Source organism: Dipodomys merriami, unplaced genomic scaffold, assembly GCF_024711535.1.
Source record: "Dipodomys merriami isolate MVZ:Mamm:240054 unplaced genomic scaffold, mDipMer1.0.p SCAF_307, whole genome shotgun sequence".
Taxonomy (NCBI): Eukaryota; Metazoa; Chordata; class Mammalia; order Rodentia; family Heteromyidae; genus Dipodomys; species Dipodomys merriami.
In genome coordinates, this window is record NW_027204571.1 from 389,331 (window position 1) to 416,639 (window position 27,309).

The window sequence follows — 27,309 nt, forward strand, 5'->3', positions numbered from 1 at the left end:
TCGGCCACAGAACCACTTGGCCCACCCCGCCTCCCCGACCACGATCCGTCCAGCCTGCCCTCTGCCCCCTGCCCTCTGCCCTCTGCCCCTGTGCACTCTGCCCCATGCCCCCTGCCCTCTGCCCCCGTGTCCCCTGCCCCCGTGTCCCCTGCCCCCGTGTCCCCTGCCCTCTGCCCCCTGCCCCTGTGTCCCCTGCCCTCTGTCCCTGCAGCTCTGCCCATTCTGGGCAGGTCATACACATTTCAGCCATGCAGTGGATGGCATACTCAGCTTTGTGTTTCCAAGGCCCACTCCCGTGCAGCATGTAAGTGGAGCTTCTCTCTTTACTGGCTGGCTGAGTCCATCCATGGTGTGCATCCGGGTCTTTCTGCCCTTGAGCCATTGTGGGGCGCTGGCCGCGTCCTATCCCCAGTCACCACAAAGCAGCGCCACAACTGAACAGGTGCTTGTCCGAGTTCCCACTTCCAATCCCTGTGGGTGTGTGTCAAGACTTGTGTGTAAGCCGAGCACTGGTGGCTCACGCCTGTAATCCTAGCTACTCAGGAGGCAGAGATCTGAGGATTAAGGTTCAAAGCCAGCCCGGGCAGGAAAGTCTGTGAAACTCTTATCTCCAATAAACCACCAGAAAACCAGAAGTGGTGCTGAGGCTCAAGCTGTAGAGCGCTTGTCTTGAGCTGAAGAGCTGAGGGACAGCATCCAAAGCTCAGAGTTCAAGCCCCATGACCGACAAAAAAAGAAAAAAAAAAGACGTGTGTACTCCACACGTTTTTTAGCTTTATGCAGATCTGAAGGAAAACTAATCTGTAAGAAGATTGCAGCTAGGCACAGTGGCTCATATCTATAATCCTAGCTATACAGAGACTGAGATCCGAAGGATCAAGGTTCCAAGCCAGCCTGGGGCAAAATGTTCATGAGACCTCACCCCTTCAGAACCAGTAAGTTAGGTCTCGTGGTGTTTACCTGTAATCCCAGCCTAGCAGAAGGCCCAAATAGGAGGATCACAGCTCCAGGCTGAGCTGATCAGAAAGTGAGAATGTAGTCTCAAAAATTAGCCGACCCAGAGTTCTGGCCTCACGACCCACAAAAAAAAAAAAAAAAAAAAAAAAAAAAATTAGCCGAGCAGGAAGTGGCACTGTGGCTCAAATGGTAGAGCACTCGCCTTGAGCTGGACAGTGCCCAGGCCCAGAGTTCAAGCCCCATCCCCGACAAGATATAGGGCTTGGGATGTGGTTCAGGTGGTAGAGAGCCTGTCTGGCAAATGCAGAGAGTACTGGACCCGGAGGGCAGAGCGTCACAACTGACGGTCATGTCTCCTCCCGCAGGTGCAGGGACGACAGCAGCATGCAGGCCCAGGACAAGAAGGTAAAGGGCTGTGGGGGGACAGCGAGCCTCTCCCCAGGCCGGAGCGGCCGTGCCATCCTGGGGTCACGAGGTACAGCCCTGTCGTGGGCTTTGCAGAGTCTGTAGGAGCTGGGACGCTGCGAGCCCAGCTTTGTAGGCCAGATTACGGCCCCAGCCTCAGTTTCCCTGTGTGGAAGCCCGTGCAGAGCGCTGAGTGCCAGGCTGGGCCACCGGCTGGGGCCGCGCAGGACGCCGGGCACGGGGGAGTCGCGCCGTGGCGGCGCAGCCGGGAAGAGGCAGAGGAAGGAATGCAGCTCCGGCACTTGTCCCAGCGTCGTGAGGCCTGCGGCGTCCGTGCTCCCCAGCCACTGGCTGCTGTGTCCTCTCCCGGACTCAGTTTACCAGGAGGCCCCAGGTGCAGCCGGGGTATTCTGCCATCAGGCCTGGTCAGGGAGGGGTAGGGGTTCACTGGGGCAGTGGGGGCAGGAGGGAAAGGGGTGCAGAGTGGGCCCCCCCCCATTCTCCTGGCTGGAGCGTCACTGAAACATTGATCCAGGGCACTGAGACCCAGGGCCACCATTCCCAGCCGCTGCTTTGTCTTTGTTGCCTGCAGCTGTGCACCTCTGCGTCATGGACTCAGGGACTTCTCTGAGTGGCAATGTCGGCCACAGGGAAAGAGGCACATGTGCCCTCCACCCTCCCAAGTGAGCTTCCAAACCCAGCCCATAGGTGGGTCCCAAAGCCCACCTTTTAGGAAATGAAATAGAAGAAGCCAAGCATGGTTGTTCATGCCTGTGAGCCCAGCTACTCAGGAAGCATAAACAAAAGGATCGTAGTCTAAAGCCAACCCTGGCGACAAAGTGAGAGGCTCAACCTGAAAAAAGACTTAACGGGCTGAGAGTGGCTCAGTTGTCTGCCTAGCAAGCACAAGGTGCTGAGTTCAAACCCCGGTTCCACCAAAAGGAGCAAGTTGTGGCTCTGGTCTGTCCTCCTAGCTACTCAGGAGGCTGAGATCTTGAGGATCATGGTTCAAAGCCAGCCCATGTGGGAAGGCCTGGAGACTTATCTCCAATGAACCACCAAAAAACCAGAAGTGGTGCTGTGGCTCAAGTGATAGAGTATAAGAGCTCAGAGACAATGCCTAGGCCCTGAGTTCAAACCCCATGACTCCCTGGCTGTGTGATTCTGGGTAAGTCTCTTGGCTTCTCTGTTCCCTGATTCCCAGTCTGTAAATGGTGCACCCATTGATTGGCAGATGCACCTGCCAATCAAGGCCCCTGAACCTACAGGAAATGGGGAGGAGGCTGGGCTCTGGGGAGTCATCACCTAGCATGGGTTGTTTTCTGTGGGCTTCAAACTTCCTCCCCACTCTGGAGAAGGAAAAGCCTCTACGCTTATTTAAAGACTTCCCTGATCTTAAAAATAGACATTCCTCAGAACACTGAGACCGAATGGGGTGCCGTCAGGTGAGCTGCACTGCGGGGTGCGGTGGTGGGGGTTCTGCTTTCTGCTGTGGCTGCTTTCCACCACCACTCCCTCTCCTGGGTTCGGAAGTTACGGTGTAAACGGGACCCCCACCCTCTTTAGGAATGGGGTGATGGAGTCACAGAGAAGTGGCAGAGGGGGCATGGCCAGCCTGCTGGAGCTCGGGGCTGGGGGAGGCAGGTGACAGAGGGAGTTACATAGTCCAGGCAGAGAACCATGTGTGCAAAGGCCCTGTGGCCTGAGCTTCTCCCCCAAGAGTCTGCCCAGCGCTCTGGTGTAGCCACAGTCACGGCTGCCCAGGAGCCCAGTAGGCCACTCCTCAGCACAGCCTGCTTGGCGGGGGCTGAACTTGGGCTTCAGGCGCATTCCCATCATGCCCTGGTGGGAAAAGCTTGCCAGGCCCAGCCTTGGCATCGACACCAGGGTTTATGCTGACCTTCTGGAGGTGCTGGGTCCCAGGCTAACCAGGTGTTCAAAACCAGCTCCCAGGGGACAGAGGGAGACCGGAGGGGCGCCAGGCCGAGTGTCTTCAAAAGAACCTTTATCCTGTAGATGTTGTTGAGCCTTGAACCCGGGGACTGCCTGCTCTGCAGCTGACGGCCTCAGCCTTCTTGCCCCTCCAGGCCTGGGCCTGCCTGCTGGGCAGCACCTGTGTGCTCAGCCCGCGCACTCCCGGGCACAGCCCCTGCCCCTCGGGGCTCACCCTCCTGGGTGGGGTTTGTTGGAGCACTGGAGTTTGAACCCAGGGCTTTGCACTTCCTTGGCAGTCGTAGCCATGACCTAGCCGTGTGTGTGTGTGTGTGTGTGTGTGTGTGTGTGTGTGTGTGTGTGTGTGTGTGTGTGTGTGTGTGTGTGTGTGTGTGTGTGTGTGTGTGTGTGTAGAGGGTGTGAGGTACAGGGGCTTGAACTCAGGGCCTGGCCGCTGTCCCTGAGCTTTCTGGTTCAAGGCTGGGGCTCTACCACTTGAGCCACAGCTCCTCTCCACAGTTTTTGGTGTTCACTGGAGAAAAGCATCTTGTGGGCTTTCCTGCAGAGTGGCTGGGGTGATGGGCGTGAGCCCGGAGCCAGCCCTTTTTGCTTTAGTAATTTTTCAGATAGGGTCTCGAGCTTTTGCCCAGGCTGACATTGAACTCTGATCTCTTCCACTTCCTGAACAGCCGTGAGGCAGGCCCATGCGCGGTGCCTGGCCCAGTCTTGGGCTTTGACACCAGAGAGGGAGATGGACAGCGATGAGAAAGTCTCAGAGCCATGGAGGAGGGGAAAGGAGTGTGTCCTTCTCGAGCGGTCGCTCCGGGCCAGGCCTGGGTGGCACTCTGTGCACCCCTGTGACTCAGTTTCCCCAGTGTAGACGGGCCAGGGTGGTGAAGCCGCTGAGCGAGGCCCACATTTCGTGGGTGGGGTCTAAGCCTCGCTCTGTAACTTTGCTGCTCTGGCCGCCGCGGACTTGACTTACATCACAATGGTGTTCTGCGCTGTGGCGCTATAAATACTTTCATCCCGGATGACGGCCAAGTTGCGTCTTGAGTGGCGGCAAGTTTCCAGAAAGAGCGTTTTCCTCCCTGTGAGACGCTGTGGTTTCTGCACAGCACCTGCGGGCTCCCTGTGTCCAGGGGTGGCTTCCCCGGGGAAATCTGGGCCGCGGGAGGGGGCTGGAAGGTTCCAGACCCCAGGGCGGGTGGGTGTGTGGCAGGCCAGGCCCTCTCCAGGCTGCCCGCCCAGGTCACCGCCTGAGCCAGCCCCGGCGGGAGCCCAGGAGACTCACCTCAGTGAGCGGCCGGAGCAAAGCCGGCCGGGCGCCGTGGCCGGGCGGTGGAGCGCCGGCCTCCAGCCCAGCATTCTGCATCTTGCTTTTGCCAAGCCGGGCCTTGTGCCTGAGGGCGATGGAATCATCGAGAAGGATGGGGGTGTTTGAGCAATCTGCCCCCGTGAGCAGGTCTGGGGAGGACGTGGGGGAGAAAGTTCCTGAGAGGGACCGTGTGGTGGGGACATCCGGGGGCCGTGCAGGGGCAGGGCCTTCGGCGCGTGGAGGCCGGACCCGCGCGTGGAGGCCGGACCCGCGCGTGGAGGCCGGGTGGGGCTGGAGGCCGGGCTCCCACGTGGAGGCCCGGCTGGAGCCCGGGAGGAGGGGCGGGAAGGGGGCGGGCCGGCGGGGCCCAGCACCGGCCTCCCCGGGGCGCCCCGTCCTCCCGGCCCCGCCGCCGCCGGCGCTGAGCCCCGCCCCGCCCCGCAGGCCGCCCGCGCCCGCGCCCGCGCCCGCGCCCCGCGCCCCGCCATGGGCCGCCTCCTGCGCCACTTCACCGTGGTCGGCGACGACTACCGCGCCTGGAACGTCAACTACCAGCGGTGGGAGAACGAGGCCGAGGAGGAGGAGCCGCCCGAGCCGGAGCCGGAGCCGGGCCCCGCGGAGGAGGGCAGGGCCGCGGCCCCCAAGCCCGGCTCCGCGCCCGCGCCCGCGCCCGCGGCGCCCCGGGACTTGAGGAGCGCCCTGCGCAGGCTCTTCATCTCGCACCGGTTCCAGGTAGGAGAGCAGCGCGGCCGCCCCTGCCCTGCCCGCCGCTCCGGGAGTGGGTAAATAAAACGTGGCCTGTTCGTTCAGTGGAATATTACTCGGCCGTGAAAAGGAAGGAGTCACGGACATGCACTGTATGTGGATGCCCTTGAACACAGGATGGCCTCGAGGCCGACAGCAAGGTTGCACACGGCGACCGCACTCACGGGACGGGCACAGCGGGCACAGCGGGCAGACACGCCGCAGATGGCGGCTGCCCATAAACTAGAGGAGGTGACAGTAGATCTGGGGTTCCCATTTGGGGTGCTGGAACTAGATAGTGGTGGTAGTCACGCGACTGAGGGTGCTGAAGGCCGCTGAACTTGGTGTAATTTTTAAATGGTCACAGTGGCAATTTTTAGGTTATGCAAATTCCCAGACAGGCGTGTGGTAGTGAAAGGCTGCTTGCTGGAGGCGGAAGGCGCTCGCTCGAGTCTACTCCACGAAAGAAGCCCCCAGCAGCCTGCCTTAGGGGCTCGGTGCATTCTTTGCCCGATTTTTGTTGTTGTTGGCTGTGAAACTTGAACTGGGCCTGGGCACTGTCCCTGAGCTCTTCAGCTCAAGGTGAGCACTCTACCACTTGAGCCATGGCGCCACTTCTGGTTTTCTGGTGGTTCATTGGAGATAAAGAGTCACAAACCCCTGCCTGGGCTGGCTTTGAACCGGGGTCCTCAGATTGCAACCTCGAGTAACTAGAATGACAGGCGTGAGCCACTGGCACCTGGCTTGCCTGCTGGGTTTGGCCTGTGGCTGTGGGGGCTTCGTGGGGTGAGCAGCGTGTGCACACGCAATGTGGCCCCATCACACCCCAGGGAATGAGCAGGTGCTGGGAGCAAGTTGGGGTGTGGGGAGTGGGAGGCCTTGGGGGAGCCCACAGGCCCTTGCAGGGCACAGTTGCAGGCATCCCGCATGTCCAGATCCCTTCTAGAAGCAGTGGACAGCACCTCTCTCACTGACTTCTGGGGTAAAATGGAAAGAAAAAAAATGTTCCCCACACTTGTGTGGCTTTACAAATGGAGTCAGGTGCCAGAGGCGCCCACCTGCAATCCCAGCTGTCAGAACGCCCAGCTCTGAGAATTCAGGTTCAGTTACTCTTCAGTTAACCAGCAAAAAGCTGGAAGTAGAGCTGTGGCTCAAGTGATAGAGCACCATCTTTGAACAAAAAAGGTCAGGACAACATCAAGGCCTTGAGTTCAAGCCTCAGTACTGGCACACACACAAAAAAGAAAAAGCAAACAAACCACTTTTTAAGAAGCACATACTTCTTGCCACCGAGAAGGTGGCCTTTGGGTACAGGGAGGGGGAGAACAGAAAGGAGCAGTGTAGCAATATGGGGGGGAGGGGGGGTTGTAAGGGACTGGGCAGGATGCTGTGAGCTCAGGCTCCTGGCTGGTCTCTGTGGCAGGTGGTGGTCATCTGCCTGGTGATCCTGGATGCACTCCTGGTGCTTGCCGAGCTCCTCCTGGACCTGAAGATTATCCAGGCCGACAAGAACAACTATGCGCCCTGGGTAAGGCCGTGCAGCCCTGGTGGATGGCTGCCCATGGGGTTGCTTCTACTCCCCGCATGGAGCCGCCCCACCCCCAGAGCAGCAGGTCCTCACTGGGGACTCAGAGGTCAGAACAATCCAGTGTGTGTCACGGTACATCTGTTGTGTTTTCATGTTCAAATTGCCCCATTTAGCCACTGTGGGACTTGCCCCTGTGAGGAAAGGGTTCCTCAGCCAGGAACTGGATGGGGCCTGGCACTGGTGGCTCCTGCCTGTAATCCTGGCTACTCAGGAGGCTGAGATCTGAGGATTGCAGTTCAAAGACAGGCAGGAAGGTCCCTGACATGCTTATTTCTGGAAGTGGTGGCATGGCTCAAGTGGTAGAGTACTACCCTCGAGAGAAAAGAGTTCATGCCCCAGGACCGGCGCGTGCGCGCGTGCGCGCGCGCACACACACACACACACACACACACACACACACACACACACTGGATGGGGGCTCTTGCCTAGTTCCCTCCCACCTAGGTTGGCACCCATTCCAGGGTACAGGAGCTGTGACACCTGAGGGATGCCCCCACCACTTGATGGGCACTCTGTCCCCCCAGAATTAGCGGGGGTGACGGCTCCCAGTTCTTTGGAACAAGGGCTGGGTGGTGCGCCCGTAGCTGGCGGCGGGCTCGCCGTCGGCTGTGCACGGCAGCGGGGGCTCAGGTGACTGCTTCCGTCCTCAGGTGTTCCACTACATGAGCATCGCCATCCTGTTCCTCTTTATGGTGGAGGTTTTCCTGAAGATCTTCGTCTTCCACCTGGAGTTCTTCCACCACAAGTTTGAGATCCTGGATACCATCGTGGTGGTAGTGTCGTTTGTCCTGGACATTGTCCTTCTGTTTCGGGAACACGAGTTCGAGGCCCTGGGCCTGCTGATCCTGCTGCGGCTGTGGCGTGTGGCCCGGATCATCAACGGTGCGTCCCATGCGCGTGGGCTGCGGTGGGACAGGGCACGGCTGGTCACCCGGGGTTCCCAAGTCTGTGGGACTCGGCGGGGGGACCCTTGGCCGCCACCAGCCTGGCCGCATCTCACGCAGCACTGTGCTCGGCACCTTCACCGCAGCCGTTCCCATGGTCGCTGCCGCAGCGCGGCCTGTGCCTGCGGTCTTAGCTAGGTGGTGCGGAGGCTGGAGCAGGAGCACCGAGTCTGAGGCCAACCCAGACCAGGCTGCGCTGAGGCCCTGGGTTCTATCCAGTACAAGGGGGGAAAGAGACACTTCTGGAAAGGTCCAGAAGTTCTCAGGCTTTTCCTGGCGCGGCTCTGTTTTGAATTTGGGGGTCCGAGCTGGGTGGAGGTCTGAGGGTAGTGCTTCAAAGCATCCGGGCAGCCAAGTCTGTGAGACTCTTCCACGGACCGCCAGAAGGCCGGAAGCGGCGTGGCGGCTCATGTGGCAGCGCGCGTCCCGAGCTCCAGCCCAGGTCCTGCGCGCACGCGCACGCTCACGCGCACGCACGGAAGCCGTGTCGTGGCCCCTCCCCGCAGGGATCATCATCTCGGTGAAGACGCGCTCGGAGCGGCAGCTCCTGCGGCTGAAGCAGATGAACGTCCAGCTGGCCGCCAAGATCCAGCACCTGGAGTTCAGCTGCGCGGAGAAGGTGAGGAGCCGCCGGGGCGCCGGGGACGGCGAGGGGCTGACCCCCAGACCCGGGGCCGACCCCGGCCTGACCCCGGCCTGTCCTGCCGCAGGAGCGCGAGATCGAGAGGCTGCACGGGCTGCTGCGCGGGCACGGCCTGCTGTCGGGCGAGGCCTAGGCCTCGGGGAGGGCGGGAGCCAGGCCCCGGCCCCGCCGCACAGCGGACTGCGGGCCTGACGTCCGCCCCGTCCACTCCGTCCTCGGTTCCCGCGGGCGGCGGGCCGGGCGCCCTCTGCAAGGAGAAGCAGCCGCTTGGCGAAAAGTCCTCCATTCCCTCTTTGTAAGGAGCTGGTGTTGGGGCGCCGGCCCTGGGGGGTGAGGCCCAGCGGCACCCCGGCTTCCAGCCGCTCCGCCCTCCGCCTTTCCCCCTTCACTGCGGTCCACGTCCACGCTGCGCCCGCAACCTGCCCGCCACCCCCACCCCCGCGCCCGCGCCCGGCCCCCCATCCCCATCCCGCGCCCCCTCCCCCTAGCGCCCGCCCCGGCTGTGCAGAGCCGCCCTGCAGTAGGCGCTTCGCTTCAGGAAGATTCCGCGTCCAGTGGGGGGCAGGGAGGAAGGACTGCCCCCCACCCCCCGCCACGCACTCACCTCACCCGAAGGGGAAGAAGAAGCCGGGGGGCAGCCGGGCGTGGATGGCGGGCGGCGCCCGGAGCCCGGCCTCGGCCGGAGCGGACACGTCCACGAACCGGACCGCGCTGGACAAGAGCACTGCGCCGTCCCTGCCCATGCGGACCTGCGGCCGGGGGCGCGGCGGGTCAGCGGGAGAGGTCAGCACCCCTCCGCAGGGGCGTTCTCCCCGCGGGGCGCCCCAGCGTGGGTGCTCAACGCCTTTATCAAGTAATACATCTGCCAGTGCTACTGGGCTCTGAGCTGGTTGTTGCAGGGGCTGTGGGGTGGGGCGCGCTCACCTTGGGAAGCGGGGCAGAGAGGAGGCTGGCGGTGACGTTCACGATCCTGGCCTGCGGGTTCCCCAGTCTCCCGAGCTTGGTCCACTCCACCTCCACGCGCAGAGCCACGGGCAGCTGGCAGGGCCCCTGCATGCGACCTCAACCCATGAGCGTGGCGGCTGCTCGAGGTTGAGCCCTAGAACCCCGGACCACCATCCCCACGGCCACTTAGCGTTGCCCGGGGGAGGGTACCCACCCGAGCTGAGACCAAGACCGCTCTGATGGAGTTTCTGAGTCTACTGGAGCTAAGTCTCATGGAAGCCCTGGGTTAGATTCCTCAGTATCACATAAGCAGAAAAAGCTAGACGTGGCGCTGGGGCTCAAGTGGTAAAGCGCTAGCCTTGAGCAAAAGAAGCTCAGGGACAGTGCCTAGTCTCACAGACTTTCCTGCCGGGCTGGTTTTAACCATGATCCTTAGATCTCAGCCTCCTGAGTAGCTAGGATTACAGGCTTGAGCCACTGCTACAAGCATGGACTAAGCACTCATTTATCTCATTTTATCAGTTGGCCATTTAGAACTGACATCCAGGTATTCAGCTGTGTCCATACCTGGTCAAAGATACCAGCAAAGCATCTGCATCAAGCATGCATGCCACAGTGGACGACTGCACACTGCCGCTGCCCCAGGACCCAAAATGCTTGGTCAGCCCCAAAGGAGGCCCTCCAGACTTTGTTGCCTTCTGAGTCTGCTCAGGTGGCAGTGCTGGCTGTTGGGGGGGGGAGGGGAGGGGTACGATGGCGGGGTAGATGGACGGGTTCCATGCCCAGGCACTTCCCTGGATGCTTAAAACTTCCACAATGAAAACAAAAACAAAACCTTTCTCTGGAGGCAGGCATTGGTGGCTCACACCTACAATCCCAGCTATTCAGGAGGCTGAGAACTGAGGATTGCAGTTCAGAACCACCCTGGGCAGAAAAGTCCACAAGACTCCAGTTAACCAGCAAAAAGACAAATGGAGATGTGGGTCAAGTGATAGAGCATTAGCCTTGAGTAAAAAAAAAGATATGTGTGTGTGTATATTAAAGGACAATGCCCAGGACCTGAGTTCAAGCCCCAGTAACAGCACGCGTGCGCGTGCGCACACACACACGTATTTCTAAATACATGCCTTAGGGCCTGCCTTAGTGGCAGGCCTGCTGTGTGCCCAAAAAGCGCTGGTGGAACCCTGAGCTGGGAGTGGCCCTTGGAGGCACAGCTGAAGTCCACCTGGAAGCCACAGGGCTGGGGGCGCCGGCCCCCTGCGGAGGCCTAGGGCGAGTCCAGCGGCCTCCCCCATCCGTCCGTCCAGGCAGGTGAGGGTGACAAGTCAGTGCCCAGCTCCCAGGAGATGGAGGAGCAATGTGTACGCAGCTGCAGAGCACACTGGAGCATGCTGGGCCCCTTGGGGAGCTGCACCCCCTCCTCACCCCAAGCCCAGGCTATAAATACAACGTGGATAATGAGAGGCCGCCACGAAGCTGACAGGCAGAAGCGGGCGATGAGCGGCGGGAGTGATAAAGCGGGAGCGGGCGCCTTGGGGCCTGGACAGGCCGCCCACACTTTGACTGCTAAGACAAAAGAAAATTGGGGGGCAGAGAGTACCACGTGACCAGAAACCTATTTGTATGGTATCAGCCTCCATTCCTCTTTGGGGACTTGGAACTGAAAGCTCACACGTGGGCCTGTGCACTGCGCAGGCGGATGGTTCCATCTTTACCGCCCCAGCATGAGATGCCTGGGGGGGCCTAGCTTGGATTTGGGGTGTCTCAGGCAGCAGCACATTTGCAGACATAATGAACAGCCCTGGCTGCCCTTCCTTCCCCCTACCTTCCCTCTGGACGAGTGGGTGACGAAGTGGACAGGCACCCAATCTAGGACGTCCTCGGGCCGTGAGTTTCCAAAGGAGGCCACGTAGTCAGGGAAGGCCTGGCCCCTCAGCAGCGCCCCAACCTTCTGTGCAGCCAGCTCACACGGGATGGCGCTGCTCAGCCTTCAGGAAGGGAAAGGCCAACTGAAGCAGCAGAGGCCTGCTCCCCCCCCCCAGTGTTGTTCCTCTCTCCCTCTCTCCCTGTCCAGGAGGGAGAGACCCCTGCATGAGGGGGGTGGTAGATGAGCCACAACCACGTTTCTCAAACCAGACTCCACTGTGAGACATGCTCTGTTCAGAGTGCCGTGGATGGAAGTTGGGGAAACACTGCCTCTCCGCAACCCCACCCCTCCTCCTGAAGGACTCTGACACAGTAAAGGCTCTGAGAATCTTCCAGAATCACTCAGAAAATCCAAACATCAGGGAGCAGCATTATGTGGAAGTCACTTAAAGATAGGGAAAACCAGGCACCAGTGGCTCACGCCTGTAATCCCAGTTACTCAGAAGGCTGAGGTCTGAGGATATTGGCTCCAAGCCAGCCCAGGCAGGAAAGTCCATGAGACTCTTACCTCCAGTGAACCACCAAAAATCCGAAGTGGAGCCATGGCTCACATGATAAAGTGCCAGCCTTGAGCAGAAAAAGCTAAAGAGCAGCACCAAGGCCCTGAGTTTAGGCCCCAGTAATGGCAAATAAAATAAACGAGAAAGATTTGAGGAAAATTTCCATCGGCCACAAGAATGGCAAGTGATCGCTCTGGAATGGGCCCACAGGGGGAAGAACTGGTTTTATCCAGCTGTGCAGACTTATTTGCCAATTTATATCACATACATGATTGATAACAAAAAAACAAAAGCAGCCAGGCACCAATGGCTCATGCCTGTCATCCTAGCTACTCAGAAGGCAGAGATCTAAGGATCGTGGTTCAAAGCCAGCCAGGGCAGGAAAGTCTGGGAGACTCCAATAAACTACTCAAAAGAAAAAAAAAAAAGCCAGAAGGGGCCCTGTGGCCCAAGTGGTATTGCGCTAGCCTTGAGCCAAAGAAGCTCAGGGACAGTGTCTAGGCCAGAGTTCAAGCCCCAGGACTGGCCAAAAAAAAAAAAAAAAGCAGAGGTCCCATTCAGGCTTCCTTTCACTGCTTACCATGCCGTGTAAGGGAAAGAGAAACGGAGGAAGGACTTCAGCACATTAAGTGCTAAGCAAGCTTACACCGGAGCACAGAGCCGTGAGCTCTCAGCTGCCATGCGTGTAGGAGCGTGGTGTGGTCATTAGCTATTGATGGTTAATGGTGACCACTGATGCGTGGTGGAGGCACAGCATGGCGAATACAGGGAACAGGGGCCTTCTTCTGTAGTGCCCACCAACAGGTCCCCATGGGAACAGGTGGCTCACCTCAGTCGGCAGCCGGACTGCACGTCATACCCGAACAGCACCGGGGTCCGGGGGCCCGGGCGTGCGAAGCAGTCTTGCTCGGGCGTGCTCTGCAGGATGGTGAGCTGTCGGTATCTATTGAGGGTCTGCACAATCCCAGACATTCCGGCACAGTTAAGGCCGTGCCCAGCGCTCCAGCAACCTGGTCCTCAAGCAGCCCGCCCACCTGTCAGTCCTGAGGCATCACCAGACCCACCACAAGACCAGCCACAAGCTAAGAGGGTCGCAGACTTTCCTGCCTGGGCTGGCTTGGAATGGCATCCTCAGATAGCAGCCTCCTGAGTAGCTAGGATTACAGGTGGGAGGCACTGGCACTTGCACTTGGCTTCTTCCTGAGAAAATTCTTCAGAAAGTGGCCCTTCAGCTGGGCATCAGTGCCTCACGCCTGTCATCCTAGCTACTCAGAAGGCTGAGATCTGGGGATCATGGTTCAAAGCCAGCCCAGGCAGGAAAGTTTGAAACTCTAATTTCCAATAAACCACCAGAAAACTGGAAGTGGTGCTGTGGCTCAAAATGGTAGAGTGCCAGCTTTGAGCAGCTCAGGGACAGCGCCCAGGCCCTGAATTCAAGCCCCATGTTCCCCCCCCAAAAAAGTGGCCCTTCAGAGCTAAATCTAAATCCCCCCCCAAAAAAAATCATCAATTTTCTTAGGAGTTTCATTTTCAATATGGAGGCAAATATGCCCAAACACCAACTTTCTGTCTTAAGATTTCAGTTCTAACCACTGCCATTCTCTTGGGCTGTGCAAGCACCAGTCTCCTCCAGTCCCCTCCCCTTGCCACACACATGTGCACACACAAACCTTAGAGGAAGCTCTGGCCATGTCGGGTCTCTCCGTCCACAGAGCCCCAAGAGGAAGAGAATCACCTTCCTTCCCAGACCAAAAAAAGGATATCCCCCGTGAGGCCGAAAGCCAGCCAGCAGCGGGAGCCCCGCCACATAGCCCGGGTTTCCGCTGACAGGAACTGGCTTTGTGTGTTGCTGCAGAGAAATACAGAAAGCCCGCCATGAGCACGCACTGCAACTGGCAGGGGAACCCGCTGCGTTCACAGTCACGCTGGGGGCGGTGACCAGCACAGGGTTTCTTCCCCTGGGCGTGTGAGGTCCACCACAGAGCTGGACAAACAGGTGGAAAGGAAAGGGCTCGAGGCCCACACTGCTTCCCTTCCCATCACCCCCCACTCCACATGCCAGCCTCCTGTTCTGTGAGGTTCCCTTTGTGCTGGACCCAGCGCCACACGGAGTCATGCTTCTAAATGACTGTTTCACTAAGAAATTATGATTTGGGGTTGGGAAGGTGGCTCAGTGGTAAAGTGTTTGCCTCGCATGCAGGAGGCCCTGGAAATGGTGTGGCTCAAGTGGTAGAGCGCTCGCCTTGAGCTGAAGAGCGCAGGGACAGCGTCCAGGCCCAGAGTTCAAGCCCCACAGCCGACCAAAAAAAAAAACAAAAACCAACTTGGTGTTAGTACTGAAACAAACTGAGGGTCTGGGCTCAGGCCTTTACTTTGCTCAAAGCTGGTGCTTTACTACTTAAGCCATACTTCCACTTCAAACTTTTTAGTGGTTAACTGGAGATAAGTTTCCTGTGTAGTCTGGCTTTGAGCCTTAATCCTCAGATCTCAGCTCCTGAGTAGAGTAGCTGGGATTAGAGGCAGGAGCACCAGCACCCGGATAACGTTACACTCTTACTTACACAGCTGTGAAATACTTGAATAGAGCTGAACCAACTCACCTGGAGAAAGTGAATTTCAAACTTCTGCTGCACATCAGCCACCACACCGCTGAGGGAGCCCAGGAGGAAGGCAACGCCCGCAGACGATATGACCCCTGCGTCTGTGTACGTGAGGCTGTACTTGACCTAAACAGAGCAAAAGGATGCCCCCAAAGGTGCCCACACCTGCTATATTACAACCCAAAGAAGCCCCTGGGCTGCCACTTTTCTCTGCCGACTCATCTCTGCTGACTCTGCAGTGACCCCCACAGCCCCACCCCAGAGATGGGGTCACCTGAGCCTCTTGGTGCCCGAGTTATGCATTAATTCCACATTGGCTCCCGCGCTCAGTGTTTGTATAAACAGAGCAGCGGCAGCTACAAAACCACAACACATTCATGGAGGCTGCAGAGGGGCCCAGTGAGACAGGCCAATACCCCGAGAGGGGCCGGGCCCCTGTGACAGGCCCCCCACTGCCCCCCAGGTCCAGAGCTTGCCGTAAGCCACGGGAGCTGGCAGAGCAAGTGGGGAGCGCACCTCAAGAACAACGTTAATGCAGATTCCACCCTGGCCAGTGAGGAGAGCCGGCTGCAGCACCGCCGTGTCCTCCAGCCGCTGCAGCGTGTGATTCTGAGAACGGATGGTGATGGACTGAATGGTGATGGGGACCTGCAAGGGGGCAACAGTGAAGAGAAAGCTGGCAGGGAGCTGGCGGCTCACACCTGAAACCCTGGCTACTTGGGAGGCTGAGAACTGGAGGATCACTGTTCAAGGCCAGCCTGGACAAGAAAGTTAGCAAGACCGCCTTTCCACTCCACAGCCAAGTGCAGTAGTGACCATCCTGGTAGCTACACCAGGCCAGGATCGGGCAGATCGACCGTCATCTCTCCCACCATTCTCTCCCCGCTCTCATTTACATTCCTACCCAGAGGTATCCATCTGGATCACAGAACGTTCCTGTAGACTCTACTTACAAAAGCACACTGACTTGTGCCTCAAGTACCCAACTATCTTCGCAGAGCCGGTAAGCTAGATACGCTGAGTGCACGTTCGGGGCCTATGCAGCAGAAAACGTCGGTGCTCCGCACAGCAGGTGAGCGGGTGTAGGGACACTGCTGTTCACAACTTGGAACAGCCTCCCCGCTCCTCACTAGGGAGCGTGTGGCAGGGGCGTGCGCACGTCTTGCATCATGTGTGACGAAATGAGCATAGATCGTTCCGGGCTGGGAGGTGCCTCTAGCATCACTCGGATGGAAGGAAATCTGCTGAACTCAAGGTCTAGCTGACTGTGATGACAAAACTCGGCCCATGTTGTGCCTGCTGCTAACTCCTACGCTTGTCTGCGTGGAGCCCCAAGCTGCCCGTCACACACGGGCTGCTCCGTGCCAGATCCCTGTCCTGCTCTACTCAGGGGCAGAGATCTACGAATAGTAGTTCAAAGCCAGCCCAGCCAGACATCTGTGAGACTCCATCTCCCAACACAGCCAGCAAAAAGCTAGGCTGCAGGCATGGCTCAAGGTGAGGTGCTGAGTTCAAACTTTGGTATCAGCAAAGGGAGCAAGGAAGGAAGAAGGGAAGAGGGGAGGGAGGACGGAAGGAAAAAGGGAGGGTGGGAGGAAGGAAGGAAGGAGGTAGGAGGGAGGAAGAAGGGAGGGAGGGAAGGAAGGAAAGAAGACGGAAGGGAGAAGGAGGGAGGAAGGAAGGAGGAAAGAGGCAGTACTTACATGTGTTGCTGAATTAGGCACCTAGGAATAAAAGAAACAACAAATTTGATAAGGACAACAAAGAGACCATTTCCACAGCCTTTCTTGCTGGTTCAAGGTCGCAGTCACAGGCCTTGGCTCCCATCATTATTCCCTGTGGGCACCAAGCACTAGCCTGGGGTAGAACAGATGCAGGTCCCACCCTTCTGGTCACTGTGGCCGCCCCAAAGCCCCCAGCCTCCAGCTAGTTTCCTGCTATGCGTCCAACCCATGCCACGCTTCCGCCTGCCGGGCAGTGCAGTAGGGTTCTCCTCTGGGAGGGGCGCGCCTCCCCCCACCTCCTGGCCACCTTCAGCCTCAGCTTCAGGGGGAGGGCGGGAGACAGGTCTGGGCCAGTGTGGTACCCACACGCCTTCAGGACAGCCCAGAAGTCAAATGGCCTGAAGAGCTCACAGGCCTCGTGGCCTTGTCCAGCCGGCGCCGGTGGCCCACGCTGTAACCTGGCTGCTCAGGAGGCTGACGTGGGAGGATCGAGCTTCACAGCCACCCTGGGCAAAAAAGTTTGTAAGACTCATTGCCGGTTAACCAGCAAACAGCCGGAAGTGGAGCCGTGGCGAGTGGGGCTGGCTCGCTTACTCTGACCCAACGCCATTAGGAGATGGAGCCGGACTCAGCAGCTCCAGACTCAGCAGCTCCTTCCTGCTCTCCCCGCCGCCCGGCTCCTCAGCCAGCCAGAGACCGAGGGCTCCGCCGAGAGACGGCTTCTCACCCCAGCATGGTGGCTGTCACCATGAGGCTTTCATGACTTGTCTGATTCACAGACAGACACTACTGCATGTCGCTATCAATGAATGAAAGAATACATGATCTAGCTGTATAGACAAAAATGATTCCCAAAATTGCTTTCATAATAGTTAGAACCTAAGTGCGGGGAAGAGACAGTTAAAGGTTGGTCACTGAAATGATTCTGTGCTTATCTTATTCTGAATTATACAACAAACCAGTTCCACTCACCCCCAAAATCACAGGGCTGCTGTAGTGAGCCATGCTCAGGGCCTCGGTTTCTCCACACTGCTCCACACGCACCCTGCGGGTGCACGCAACAGCCATGTTCATCAGAAACCCTGGAGATCGTAACATTCCCGGCCGGGCGAGGACACAGAGAAGAAAGCGTCAGCCCCCATCGGAAACCCAAACAGCTGGAACGCAGCAATGCTGTCTAACACAGGGCTGCAAAGCTCTATTTCAACTAGGTAATGCATGCGCCAAATTCACAAGAGGCCCAGAGGACCCCGGATGCTCCAGTCCGGCCCCAGCCCCTCCCCCAGAGGTGCCAGCATAGAGTAGCTGGGACATCTTTCAGAAATAGTCTGTGTAAGCAAAAGAAAAGATGCACATAAAATGTTTATGTTATGGCCTGGAGCTGTGGCTCACATCTGTAATCCTAGCTACTCAGGATACTGAGATTTCAGAATTGTGGTGTGAAGCCAGCCAGGACAGGAAAGCCCATGAGACTCTTATCTCCAATTAATCACACAAAAGCCAGAAGTAGAGCTGTGGCTCAAGTGGTAGAGTGCCAGCCTTGAGCCAAGCAAGAACACAAAGTGTGTGTGTGGCACACACACACATACACACATTCCAAAGTCCTCAAGTGTGGCTGGGCTTGGAGGCCTGAACTAGGAGGCCTCTGCTGGCCCGAAGGTTCTGTGCCCAAAGTTGTAGCCTGTTTGGCTACAACTACCGCCACCAGCAAAGCGTCAGAGGGAGAAAGAACAGGGGGCCTCCTACCTGCAGGATTGCTGTCAGTGCACAGAGATGACGTGAGAGGCGAAGGAAGCCGCAGAAATGAAGGCGAAGACGCATGTGAAATCTGCACAGGATCCCCATACTACAAACACAGTGAACACATGTACTACACAGTGAACCTGTACTACAGACACAACCACCTGCACTGGTTACAGTGTTCTCAGGCTTTCCGTCACCGTTGACTTGCATGCCCACGAGGGGCCACACAGCATGGCCCTGGTATCACTGTGTGGCCAAAGCTAGTCTTCAACTCCTGGACTCAACTCTTAATCCTCCTGCTTCATCCTCCCAAGTGTTGGGATTAAAGATGCAACAGTGCTGATTTCAACCTTTTTTTTTTTTTTGGTAGGTCATGGGGCTTGAACTCGGGGCCTGCGCGCTGTCCCTCAGCTCTTCAGCTCAAGGCTAGTGCTCCACCACTTGAGCCACAGCTCCACTTCCATTTTTTCTGGTGATTTATTGGGCTTTGCTGCCCAGGCTGGCTGCATTCTTCAGATCTCAGCCTCCCACATAGCTAGGATTATAGGCGTGAGCCACCTGCGCCCAGCTCTTATTCTTTTTCTCTCTCTCTTTTTTTTTTTTTGTGCCAGTCCTGGGACTTGAACTCTGGACCTGGGCACTGTCCCTATGCTTTGGTGCTCAAGGTTAATGATCTACCACTTGAGTCACAGCTCTACTTCCAGTTTTCTGTAGTTAACTGGAGTCTCACAGACATTCCTGCCTGGACTGGCTTCAAACCACAATCCTCAGGTCTTAGCCTCCTGAGTAGCTAGGATTATAAGGATTATAAGCATGAGCCACTGGTGCCCAGATGAATTCTGTATCTTTTAAGGTTGATAGAGCAGAATTCTGCAGAGATGAAAACAAAGCTTACCACAGTGGCAATGAACTGAAATCAATCCTACATCCAGAATTTAAATATTCAGCTTTAATTTCCATCATCTTTAACTCAAAGGCACAAATACTACGTTTTTTTAGAGCACAATACCAAGTCTCTGTATCCAGGGAGGCAGTCCTGGGTTACGCATTGACAGTTACCTTACAAGAGCACAAGGACACAGTTCAGGCTCACCTTATAGTTTGCAGTGTTTGCAGCTTCCCGAATGGTTGTAAGAGAAACATCTGATTCCATATTAGACATGAAACCACTAGGTGTCTTCATGGATCTGTCAAAAGTGTTTTCATTGGGCACTTCCGGATCAGTAAAGGACAGTGCGGGTTTATCTGTTATTAGGGAAAAAGTATTTTACATCAGCATAAACATGGATATTCGATATGACACCTGTCATGGTCTAGAAGCTGTAGTGTTAAGCAGGAAGAATCTTTTTGCATATTTCCTGCACCCAGGATTTCCCGAGCCTTATTAAATAAACAGACTTCCTGCTTCTGACTGTGGGGCAGGAATGGTTCCTGACGCCTACATGGAAATGGCAGAACAGAAGCCACGCCAGCCAAGAAGAGCCCTTCATCTACTCCAGTCTCCACAGAGACTGAATCTGCCATGGAGTCTGCTGCTGCCTCTTGGGAGCAGAGGAGAGGCTCCCCGATGGCCATGGAGAGAGGGGGAATGAGGACGGGCCTGCTGGCTGGGCTGGCGGTATGGCAGAGAACGGCCAATCACTGGTCAGCTGTGTCACTGCAGGTAACAGATCAGAGTGTAATGCCTGTTCTCAATCACAACAACAAAATAGACACTGAAGGAAGATGATGAAATTTAGCCAAGTGCTGGTGGCTCATGCCTGTAATCCTAGCTACTGAGGAGGTCGAGATCTGAGCATAGGGGTCCAAAACCAGCCTAGGCAGACAAATCCAAGAGACTCTTATCTCCAATTAATCACCAAAAAGCTGAATTGGAGGTATGGCTCAAGGGATAGAACACCAGCTTTGAGCAAAAAGGCTAAGGGATGGCAACTAGGCCCCAAGCTCAAGCCCTAAAACTGGCATGCATGCACGCACACGCACGCACACATGCCCCCACCTGCCCACGATACACATATACTGATGAAACCATAAATGTGTCTCTGATCTTTGACATGTTGAGGACATTTCACACTTAGATTTACTGGAACTAAATACTCAGATAAAAATAAAGATCCTGCTTTCATGCAAATAATCTTAGTAAAAATAAAAAGAAAAAGGAAATAGAAACCACAGGTACTCTTCTAACATAGACCTGATTTTCAACCATTACACAAGAGGAAATAACCTAAAACTCACATGTATACATGTAAATCTGGATTCCTGTGCAGGTTACAGTTGAAATGCCTTGGAAATCAAGTAAAGAAAGAACTCAGCCAGGCACCAGGTGGTTCATGCCTGTAATCCTAGCTACTCAAGAGGCTGAGATCTGAGGATCGCAGTTCAAAGCCAGCCCGGGCAGGAAAGTCCATGGAACTCTTATCTCGAATAAACCACCAGAAAACAGGAAGTGACATTGTAGCTCAAGTGGTAGAGCTCTCACCTTGAGCTGAAGAGCTCAGGTGCAGTGCCCAGGCCCATCAAGCCAAGGACTGGCAAAAAAGAAAAGAAAAGAAAACTTTATAAGGATTCACAAAGTAGACTGGCATTAAATACTTACAGTTTGTAATATGAATGCAGAAAATGGATGGATTGATCTGGTCAACAAGTTTAAACACCCTCTGTGGAGGGTTTGCTGTGAAATTCAGTGAGTAGACGGCTGCTTTTTGACTGCAAAACTGGTGATCGCCCCTGAAAGTTACAAAGAATAATAGCATTAAATTCCAAAGCAGAAGCACACAGTCTTAGCATGATGATTTAAAGCCTGTCATGTGCTTGCATGTGAACTGTTAGCCGCTACAATGTTTAGCAGTTGAAGCTTTTTTTTCCTCTAACAGAAAATAGTCATCACAATCATTTTTTTTCTTGGATCATTTGTGGGGCTTGAACTTTGGGTCTGAGCGCTGTCCCCCAGCTCTTCAGCTCAAGGTAAGCGCTCTACCACTTAAGTCATAGCACCACTTCTGGTTTTCTGGTGGTTTATTGGAGATTAGAGTCTCTTGGACTTTCTTGCCCAGGCTGGCCTTGAACTGTGATCCTCAGATCTCAGCCTCCTGAGTAGCTGGGATTACAGGCAGAAGCCACCAGCACCCAACTTCATCATCATTTTTTTGTTGTTGGTCGTGGGGCTTGAACTCTGGGCCTGGGCGCTGTCCCTCAGCTCTTCAGCTCAAGGCGAGTGCTCTACCATTTGAGCTACAGGGCCACTTCTGGTTTTCTGGTGGTTTATTGGAGATAAGAGTCTCACGGTCTTTCCTGCCCAGGCTGGCTTTGAACCGCGATCCTCAGATCTCAGCCTCCTGAGTAGCTAGGATTACAGGCGTCAGCTCTTTATCATCATTTTTAAGGAAATCTTGTTATAGCGTATAAGTTTGATGCAAGTAAACCTGGAAACTCCATACCAATGATAAGAAACTTCTTTAGTGCTTCAATTGGCCAGGTACCAATCTGATTACACGTGTCATTCTAGCTATTCAGGAGACTGAGATCTTAGGATTGAGGTCCAAAACCAGCCTGGGCAATAAAGTCCCAAAGACTCCAACTTACCACCAAAAAAGCCGGAAGTGGGGCTGTGACTCAAATGCTAGAGCGCTGCTCTTGAGCACAAAATCTCCGGGACAGTGCTCAGAATTCAAGCCCCAGGACAGGCTCGCACACACACATGCATACATACAGACATTGTTTATAAGTATAAGAATGGATCAAAATTTTCTGGTCTTGGGCTGGGAAGGTGGCTCAGTGGTAGAGTGCTTGCCTTGCATGCATGAGGCCCTGGGTTCGACTCCTCAGCACCACATAAGCAAAAAGAAAAAAGCCGGAAGTGGCGCTGTGGCTCAAGTGGTAGAGCGCTAGCCTTGAGTTGAAGAGCTGAGGGACAGTGCCCAGGCCCAGAGTTCAGGCCCCACGACCGGACCCCCCCCAAAAAAATTCTGGTCTTGCTGGGCGCCAGTGGCTCATGCCTGTAATCCTAGCTACTCAGGAGGCTGAGATCTGAGGATTGTGGTTCAAAAGCAGCCCGGGCAGGAAAGTATGTGAAACTCTTATCCCCAATAAACAATCAGAAAACTGGAAGTGGTGCTGTAGTTCCAGTGGTAGAGTGCTAGCCTTGAGCTGAAGAGCTGAGGGACAGGGCTCAGGTTGAGTTCAAGGCCCACGACTGACCCAAAAAAAAAAAAATTTTTTTTTGGTCCTTAAATAAAGCCATCTTCAGAGGATTGTGAGAGTCCAAGTGGAGATGATCTAGAAGATTTATGGCTTAAAAATGTACCATACAGCCAGGCACCAATGGCTAATGCCTATAAATTCTAGCTACTCAGGAGGCTGAGATCTGAGGATTCTGGTTGAAAGCCAGCAGGCAGGAAAGTCTGTGACTTATCTCCAATTAAGTCCCAGAAAACCAGAAGTGGAGCTATGGCTCAAAGTGGTAGAGTGCTAGCTTTGAGCAGAATAGCTCAGGGATAACACTCAGGCCTTGAGTTCAAGCCCCAGGACTAAAGAAAGAGAGAGAGAGAAAGAAAGAGGGAGGGAGGGAGGGAGGGAGAAAGGAAGGAAGGAAGGAAGGAAGGGAGGGAGGGAGGGAAAGAGGGAGGGAGGGAGGGAAAAGAAGTGTACTATACAAGCCTGGCACTGATGGGTCATGTCTATAATCCTAGCTACTCAGGAGGCTGAGATCTAAGGATTGCAGTTTGAAGCCATCTGGAGTGGGAAAGTCCATGAGACTCTTACCTTCAGTTAACCATTAAAGGGCAGGTGGCTCAGTGGTAGAGCGCTTGCCTTGCATGCCTGAGGCCCTGGGTTCGATTCCTCAGCACCACATAAGCAAAAAGAAAAAAAGCCGGAAGTGGCGCTGTGGCTCAAGTGATAGAGCGCTAGCCTTGAGCTGAAGAGCTGAGGGACAGCGCCCAGGCCCAGAGTTCAGGCCCCACGACCGGACCCAAAAAAAAAAAATATGTATTCCAGTTAACCATTAAAAAGCTGGAAGTGTAGCTGGGCACCGGTGGCTCACGGCCTGTAATCCTAGCTACTCAGGAGGCTGAGATCTGAAGATCGAGGCTCAAAGGCTGCCTGGGCAGGAAAGTCCTTGAGACTCTTATCTCCAAACTAGAAAACCAGAAGTGCTGCTGTGGCTCAAGCGGTAGAGCAATCACCTTAAGCTGAAGAGCGCAGGGACAGCACCCAAGCCCAGAGTTCAAGCCCCACAGACCAAAAAAAAAAAAAAAAAAAAAGCTGGAAGTGGAGATGTGGTGCAAGTAGTAAAGCATCAGTGCCTCGTGTGTGCGCACACACACACACAGGTTGTACACTTACGTAATGACTGGAACTGAGCAAGAAGAGAAGACACTGAAATCCGTGGAGCTGCAGTCGGGATCACAGCAGCAGTTAATGTCACACTGGGCTGGGGACAAGTCACAGACACACAGAGAGGCAACTGCAGGAAGAAGAGTAGGTCAATCAGCAGGGGGTGACTGCCCCCTACCTACACCAGGTGTCTTAGTCGGTGTCATAGGAAAGGGGCACTGTACTGTGCTGCGCTTGTGGGGAAATCTGCCAAGTGGAAACGAGTTCGTTTGAACCCTTCATCTCTCAGGTCTCACAAAGTGGCTCTTTGTTTGACTTGTTTGGAAGTTCTGTTTGGAGTCTAACTCCACTTTGATAAGCTGAATAAGAAACCTGAATCACCGTACTTGTCAGATGATGCTGATGACTACACGGGTTTAAGAACTGGCATACCTATTCTCACCATGGCTCAGGGGCTTAACATCGCTCTGGTGATTTACAAGAGAGCATGGAAGAGAAGCAGAAATCTCCCCACTTAGCAACTGTTACATACTAACGATGACCACTGGGAGGTCTGCATTACGTGTGTGTGTACCCGGGGCTTGAACTCAGGGCCTAGGCTAATGCTCTGCCGTTTGAGGCACAACTCCACTTCCAGCGGTTTCGGTGTTTCAGTGGAAGAGTTGCATGGACTTTCCTGCCCCGGGTGGATTTGAACCTCGATCCTCAGAACTCAGCTTTCCGAGCAGCTAGGATAATGAAAAGTTCAGGGCCGCCCGGGGGTTCACTTCCACCACTACCCAGAAACTTCCACTGCATTTCCTCGGCGGGGAGTCCTCATTTCTGGCCCTGAGCACTAACGCTGGCTCTCCTCCCCCGCCCTCCACGCCGGATCCGGATCTCCAGGAACTGGCTCTCGGTACGCACCGTCCGTGACCGGGGCGGGCCTGGGACCGGAGGGGAGCCGCGGCGCCCGGGGGGACCCCAGGGTCGCCGGCGGCGGAGAAGCTCCGGGAGTGGCCGGGGCCGCCGCGGTGGAGTTGAGGCCCTCGGCGGTGGCCGGCGGCGTGGCCGCGGCCTGCGCGCTCACCGCGGCCGCGCAGCCCAGGAGCGCCAGCACGAGCGCGGGGAGGCCTGGCGGCGCCATGGCGCTGCGGAGCCGGGGCCGCTCGCGCCACCCGCGCCACCGCCGGCGCGTTGCCCTGGCAACCGCGACAACCCCGCGCGAGGCGACCTGGGAAGGGGGTCGGTCAGGCAGCGGGCGTTGCTGGGAGAGGGGCGGGGCGGGGAAGGGGCGTGGCTTGCGTCCGGGTCCGCAGACCGAGTTGGTGGTCCTCAGCGAACTGCCGCGCTCCGTTCAAAAATGTCATTCCTGCCGGCCCGGCGGCTCACGCCTGAGATCCTAGCTACTCTGGAGGCTGAGATCTGAGGATCGCGGTTCGAAGCCTTCTCAGGTCGGAAAGTCACACTTTTTTTTTTTTTTTTGCCAGTCCTTGGGCTTGAACTCTGGGCTGGACAGTCCCTGAGCCTCTAGGCGAGCGCTGTACCACTTGAACCACAGCGCCACTCCCGGTTTCCCTGTGTTTCATTGGAGATGAGTCTTATGGACTTTCCTGCCCGAGCTGGCTTTGAACCGTGATCCTCAGATCTCAGCTCCTGAGTAGCTAGGATGACAGGCGTGAGCCACCGGTGTCTGGCCACAGTTAACTCTTATGCAGAGCAAAATCTTTGGCAAAAAAATGTGCAAATCTTTTCTCCTATTCCATGAGTTGCCCTTCACGAGGTTGGTTGTTTGCTTTGATGGATGGAAGTTTTTAGGAATTCTTTTTTATTGCCAATAGTTTTAGCATCCTAACCAAGAAATCATTGCTAAATAAAACAGCCTGAAGCTGGTCCTTTGTTTTCTTCTAGAAGGGTAATAGTTTTAGCTTTCCCATTTAGATCTTTAATCTATTTTGGGTTAATGTTGCTGTGTGCTTTTTTGGGGGGGGGGGATCCAGTCACAGGGCCTGAACTCTGGGCCTGGGCGCTGTCCCTCAGCTCTTCAGCTCAAGGCTAGCGCTCTACCACTTGAGCCACAGCGCCACTTCCAGCTTTTTTCTTTTTGCTTATGTGGTGCTGAGGAATAGACCCCAGGGCCTCAGGCATGCAAGGCAAGCGCTCTACCACTGAGCCACCTTCCCAGCCCCTGCTGTGTGCTTTCTAAGGTAAGACCCAATTCATTCTTCTGCATGCTTCTCCAGTGGCATTTGCTAGAGGACCTCCGTTCCCAATTATGCAGTTGTAGTAACATTGTCCATTGCCCTTAGCCATGGGTGCAGGGAGTTTTTCTCTGTTCCTTTCCTGACTCGTATTCCAAACTGTAGTAAATTGTTCACCCATTCACGTCCATTGGGTGAAGGGATTTTTCTCAGGCTTTCTCTATTTTCAGTGGTTACAAATAAAAACCACAATATCCATTCACATAAAGATTTGTGTGAACATATGTTTTCCTTTCTCTTGGGCTCATACTTAGGAGGAGTGAGATTTCTGGGTTAGACAGTCAGCGTGAATTTAAATTTAGAAGAAACTGCCCACATTTTTTGTTTACTTTTTCTTTTCCGAGTGACTATCCAATTTTGCATTGCTATCAGCAGTGTAAGAATTTCAGCAGCTACTGCACCTCTCAGCAATCGTGATAGCCAATTTTGTTTGCCTTTTTTTTTCTTTTGCATCAATGCTGGGACTTGGACTCGGGGCTGGTGCTCTACTCCTTGAGCCACTTCTGGATTTTTGCTGGTTAGAGACAAAAAGTCACATGGATTTGTCAGCCTAGCTAGCTTTGAACCACCACCCTCAGATATCAGCCTCTTGAGTAGTTATAGGATTACAGGCATGAGCTACTGGCTCTGTTTTTAGCTAGTCTAATAGATCTCTAGTAGTATTTTATTGTAGGTTAGTTAGGTTTGTTTTTTGTTTTGTTTTTTTTTGGGTCTGGTCGTGGGGCCTGAACTCTGGGCCTGGGCGCTGTCCCTCAGCTCTTCAGCTCAAGGCTAATGTTTTACCACTTAAGCCACAGCGCCACTTCTGGCCTTTTTCTTTTTGCTTATGTGGTGCTGAGGAATGGACCCCAGGACCTCAGGCATGCAAGGCAAGCAATCTACCACTGAGCCACCTTCCCAGCCTCTGTTTGTGTGTGTGTGTGTGTGTGTGTGTGTGTGTGTGTGTGTGTGTGTGTGCTCCAGTCCTGGGGTTTGAACTCATAGCCCAGGCACTGTCCCTGAACCTTTTTTTTTTTTTTCTCAAGACTAGTAGTCTACCCATTTGAGCCACAGCTCCACCTCCAGCTCTTTTGGTACTTAATTGGAGATAAAAGTCTCACAGACTTTCCTACCTAGGCTGGCTTTGAATATAAATCCTCAAGTCTCAGCCTCCTGATTAGTGAGGATTACTGGCATGAGCCACTGTCACCTGGCTCTGGAACTATTCTAAACAAACAAACAATCTTTTTTGGTAGAAAAAGCACTACAATCAGTGTTTGGGCTCAGACTCCATAGTAACTGTGTGACCTTGAACATGGCTTCTAGTGCCCGGGCCCCCAAATGCAATGCAGCCTCTGCAAATGGGGCAGAAGATGACACAAGGTATTTCCTACATTGGAGTAAGAACCCGGGCTCCTCTCTGTGAAAGGACAGGATGATACTGATGGACAAAAAAAAAAAAAAAAAAGACTCTGTACGGTATTCTCACAATTTAAAAAAAAAAAAAAAAAAAAAAGGGCTGGGCTGGGAAGGTGGCTCAGTGGTAGAGCGCTTGCCCTGGGTTCGATTCCTCAGCACCACATAAGCAAAAAGAAAAAAAGCCAGAAGTGGCGCTGTGGCTCAAGTGGTAGAGCGCTAGCCTTGAGCTGAAGAGCTGAGGGACAGCGCCCAGGTCCAGAGTTTAGGCCCCACGACTGGACCAAAAAAAAAAAAAAAAAAGGCTAAATAGAAAACTAACTTCATCTTGCCTGAAAGTGGGACATTTTCCAAAGATTATCAGGTTG

General features: G+C 55.0%; 2 protein-coding genes across 5 annotated transcripts; one reads left to right on the plus strand and one right to left on the minus strand.

Moving 5' to 3' along the window:
* The first annotated feature begins 271 nt into the window (after window positions 1-271).
* On the plus strand, window positions 272-9,409 carry LOC138840919 (voltage-gated hydrogen channel 1-like). Of its 4 annotated transcripts, XM_070041347.1 has the most exons (6): window positions 3,986-4,387; window positions 5,057-5,344; window positions 6,780-6,884; window positions 7,595-7,826; window positions 8,395-8,507; window positions 8,599-9,409. In XM_070041347.1, the coding sequence occupies exons 1-6, from the start codon at window positions 4,328-4,330 to the stop codon at window positions 8,662-8,664; spliced, it is 864 nt and encodes a 287-aa protein (XP_069897448.1). In that variant the 5' UTR covers window positions 3,986-4,327; the 3' UTR covers window positions 8,665-9,409. The 4 variants fall into 4 exon arrangements, with proteins under 4 accessions (XP_069897449.1, XP_069897450.1, XP_069897447.1 ...); XM_070041348.1 differs by lacking the exons at window positions 3,986-4,387; window positions 8,395-8,507; window positions 8,599-9,409 and adding exons at window positions 272-442; window positions 1,323-1,362 and having other exon boundaries at window positions 7,595-8,026; XM_070041349.1 differs by lacking the exons at window positions 3,986-4,387; window positions 8,395-8,507; window positions 8,599-9,409 and adding an exon at window positions 2,672-2,807 and having other exon boundaries at window positions 7,595-8,026.
* LOC138840918 (tectonic-1-like) lies at window positions 8,708-24,432 on the minus strand. Its single transcript, XM_070041345.1, has 15 exons — window positions 24,213-24,432; window positions 23,316-23,436; window positions 20,569-20,699; window positions 19,063-19,214; window positions 17,973-18,072; window positions 17,199-17,308; window positions 16,206-16,226; window positions 15,019-15,150; window positions 14,503-14,628; window positions 13,666-13,751; window positions 12,732-12,872; window positions 11,302-11,464; window positions 9,456-9,581; window positions 9,136-9,280; window positions 8,708-8,778 (listed from the first exon to the last, which is right to left on the minus strand). The coding sequence occupies exons 1-14, from the start codon at window positions 24,430-24,432 to the stop codon at window positions 9,137-9,139; spliced, it is 1,773 nt and encodes a 590-aa protein (XP_069897446.1). The 3' UTR covers window positions 8,708-8,778; window position 9,136.
* Window positions 24,433-27,309: the final 2,877 nt, after the last annotated feature.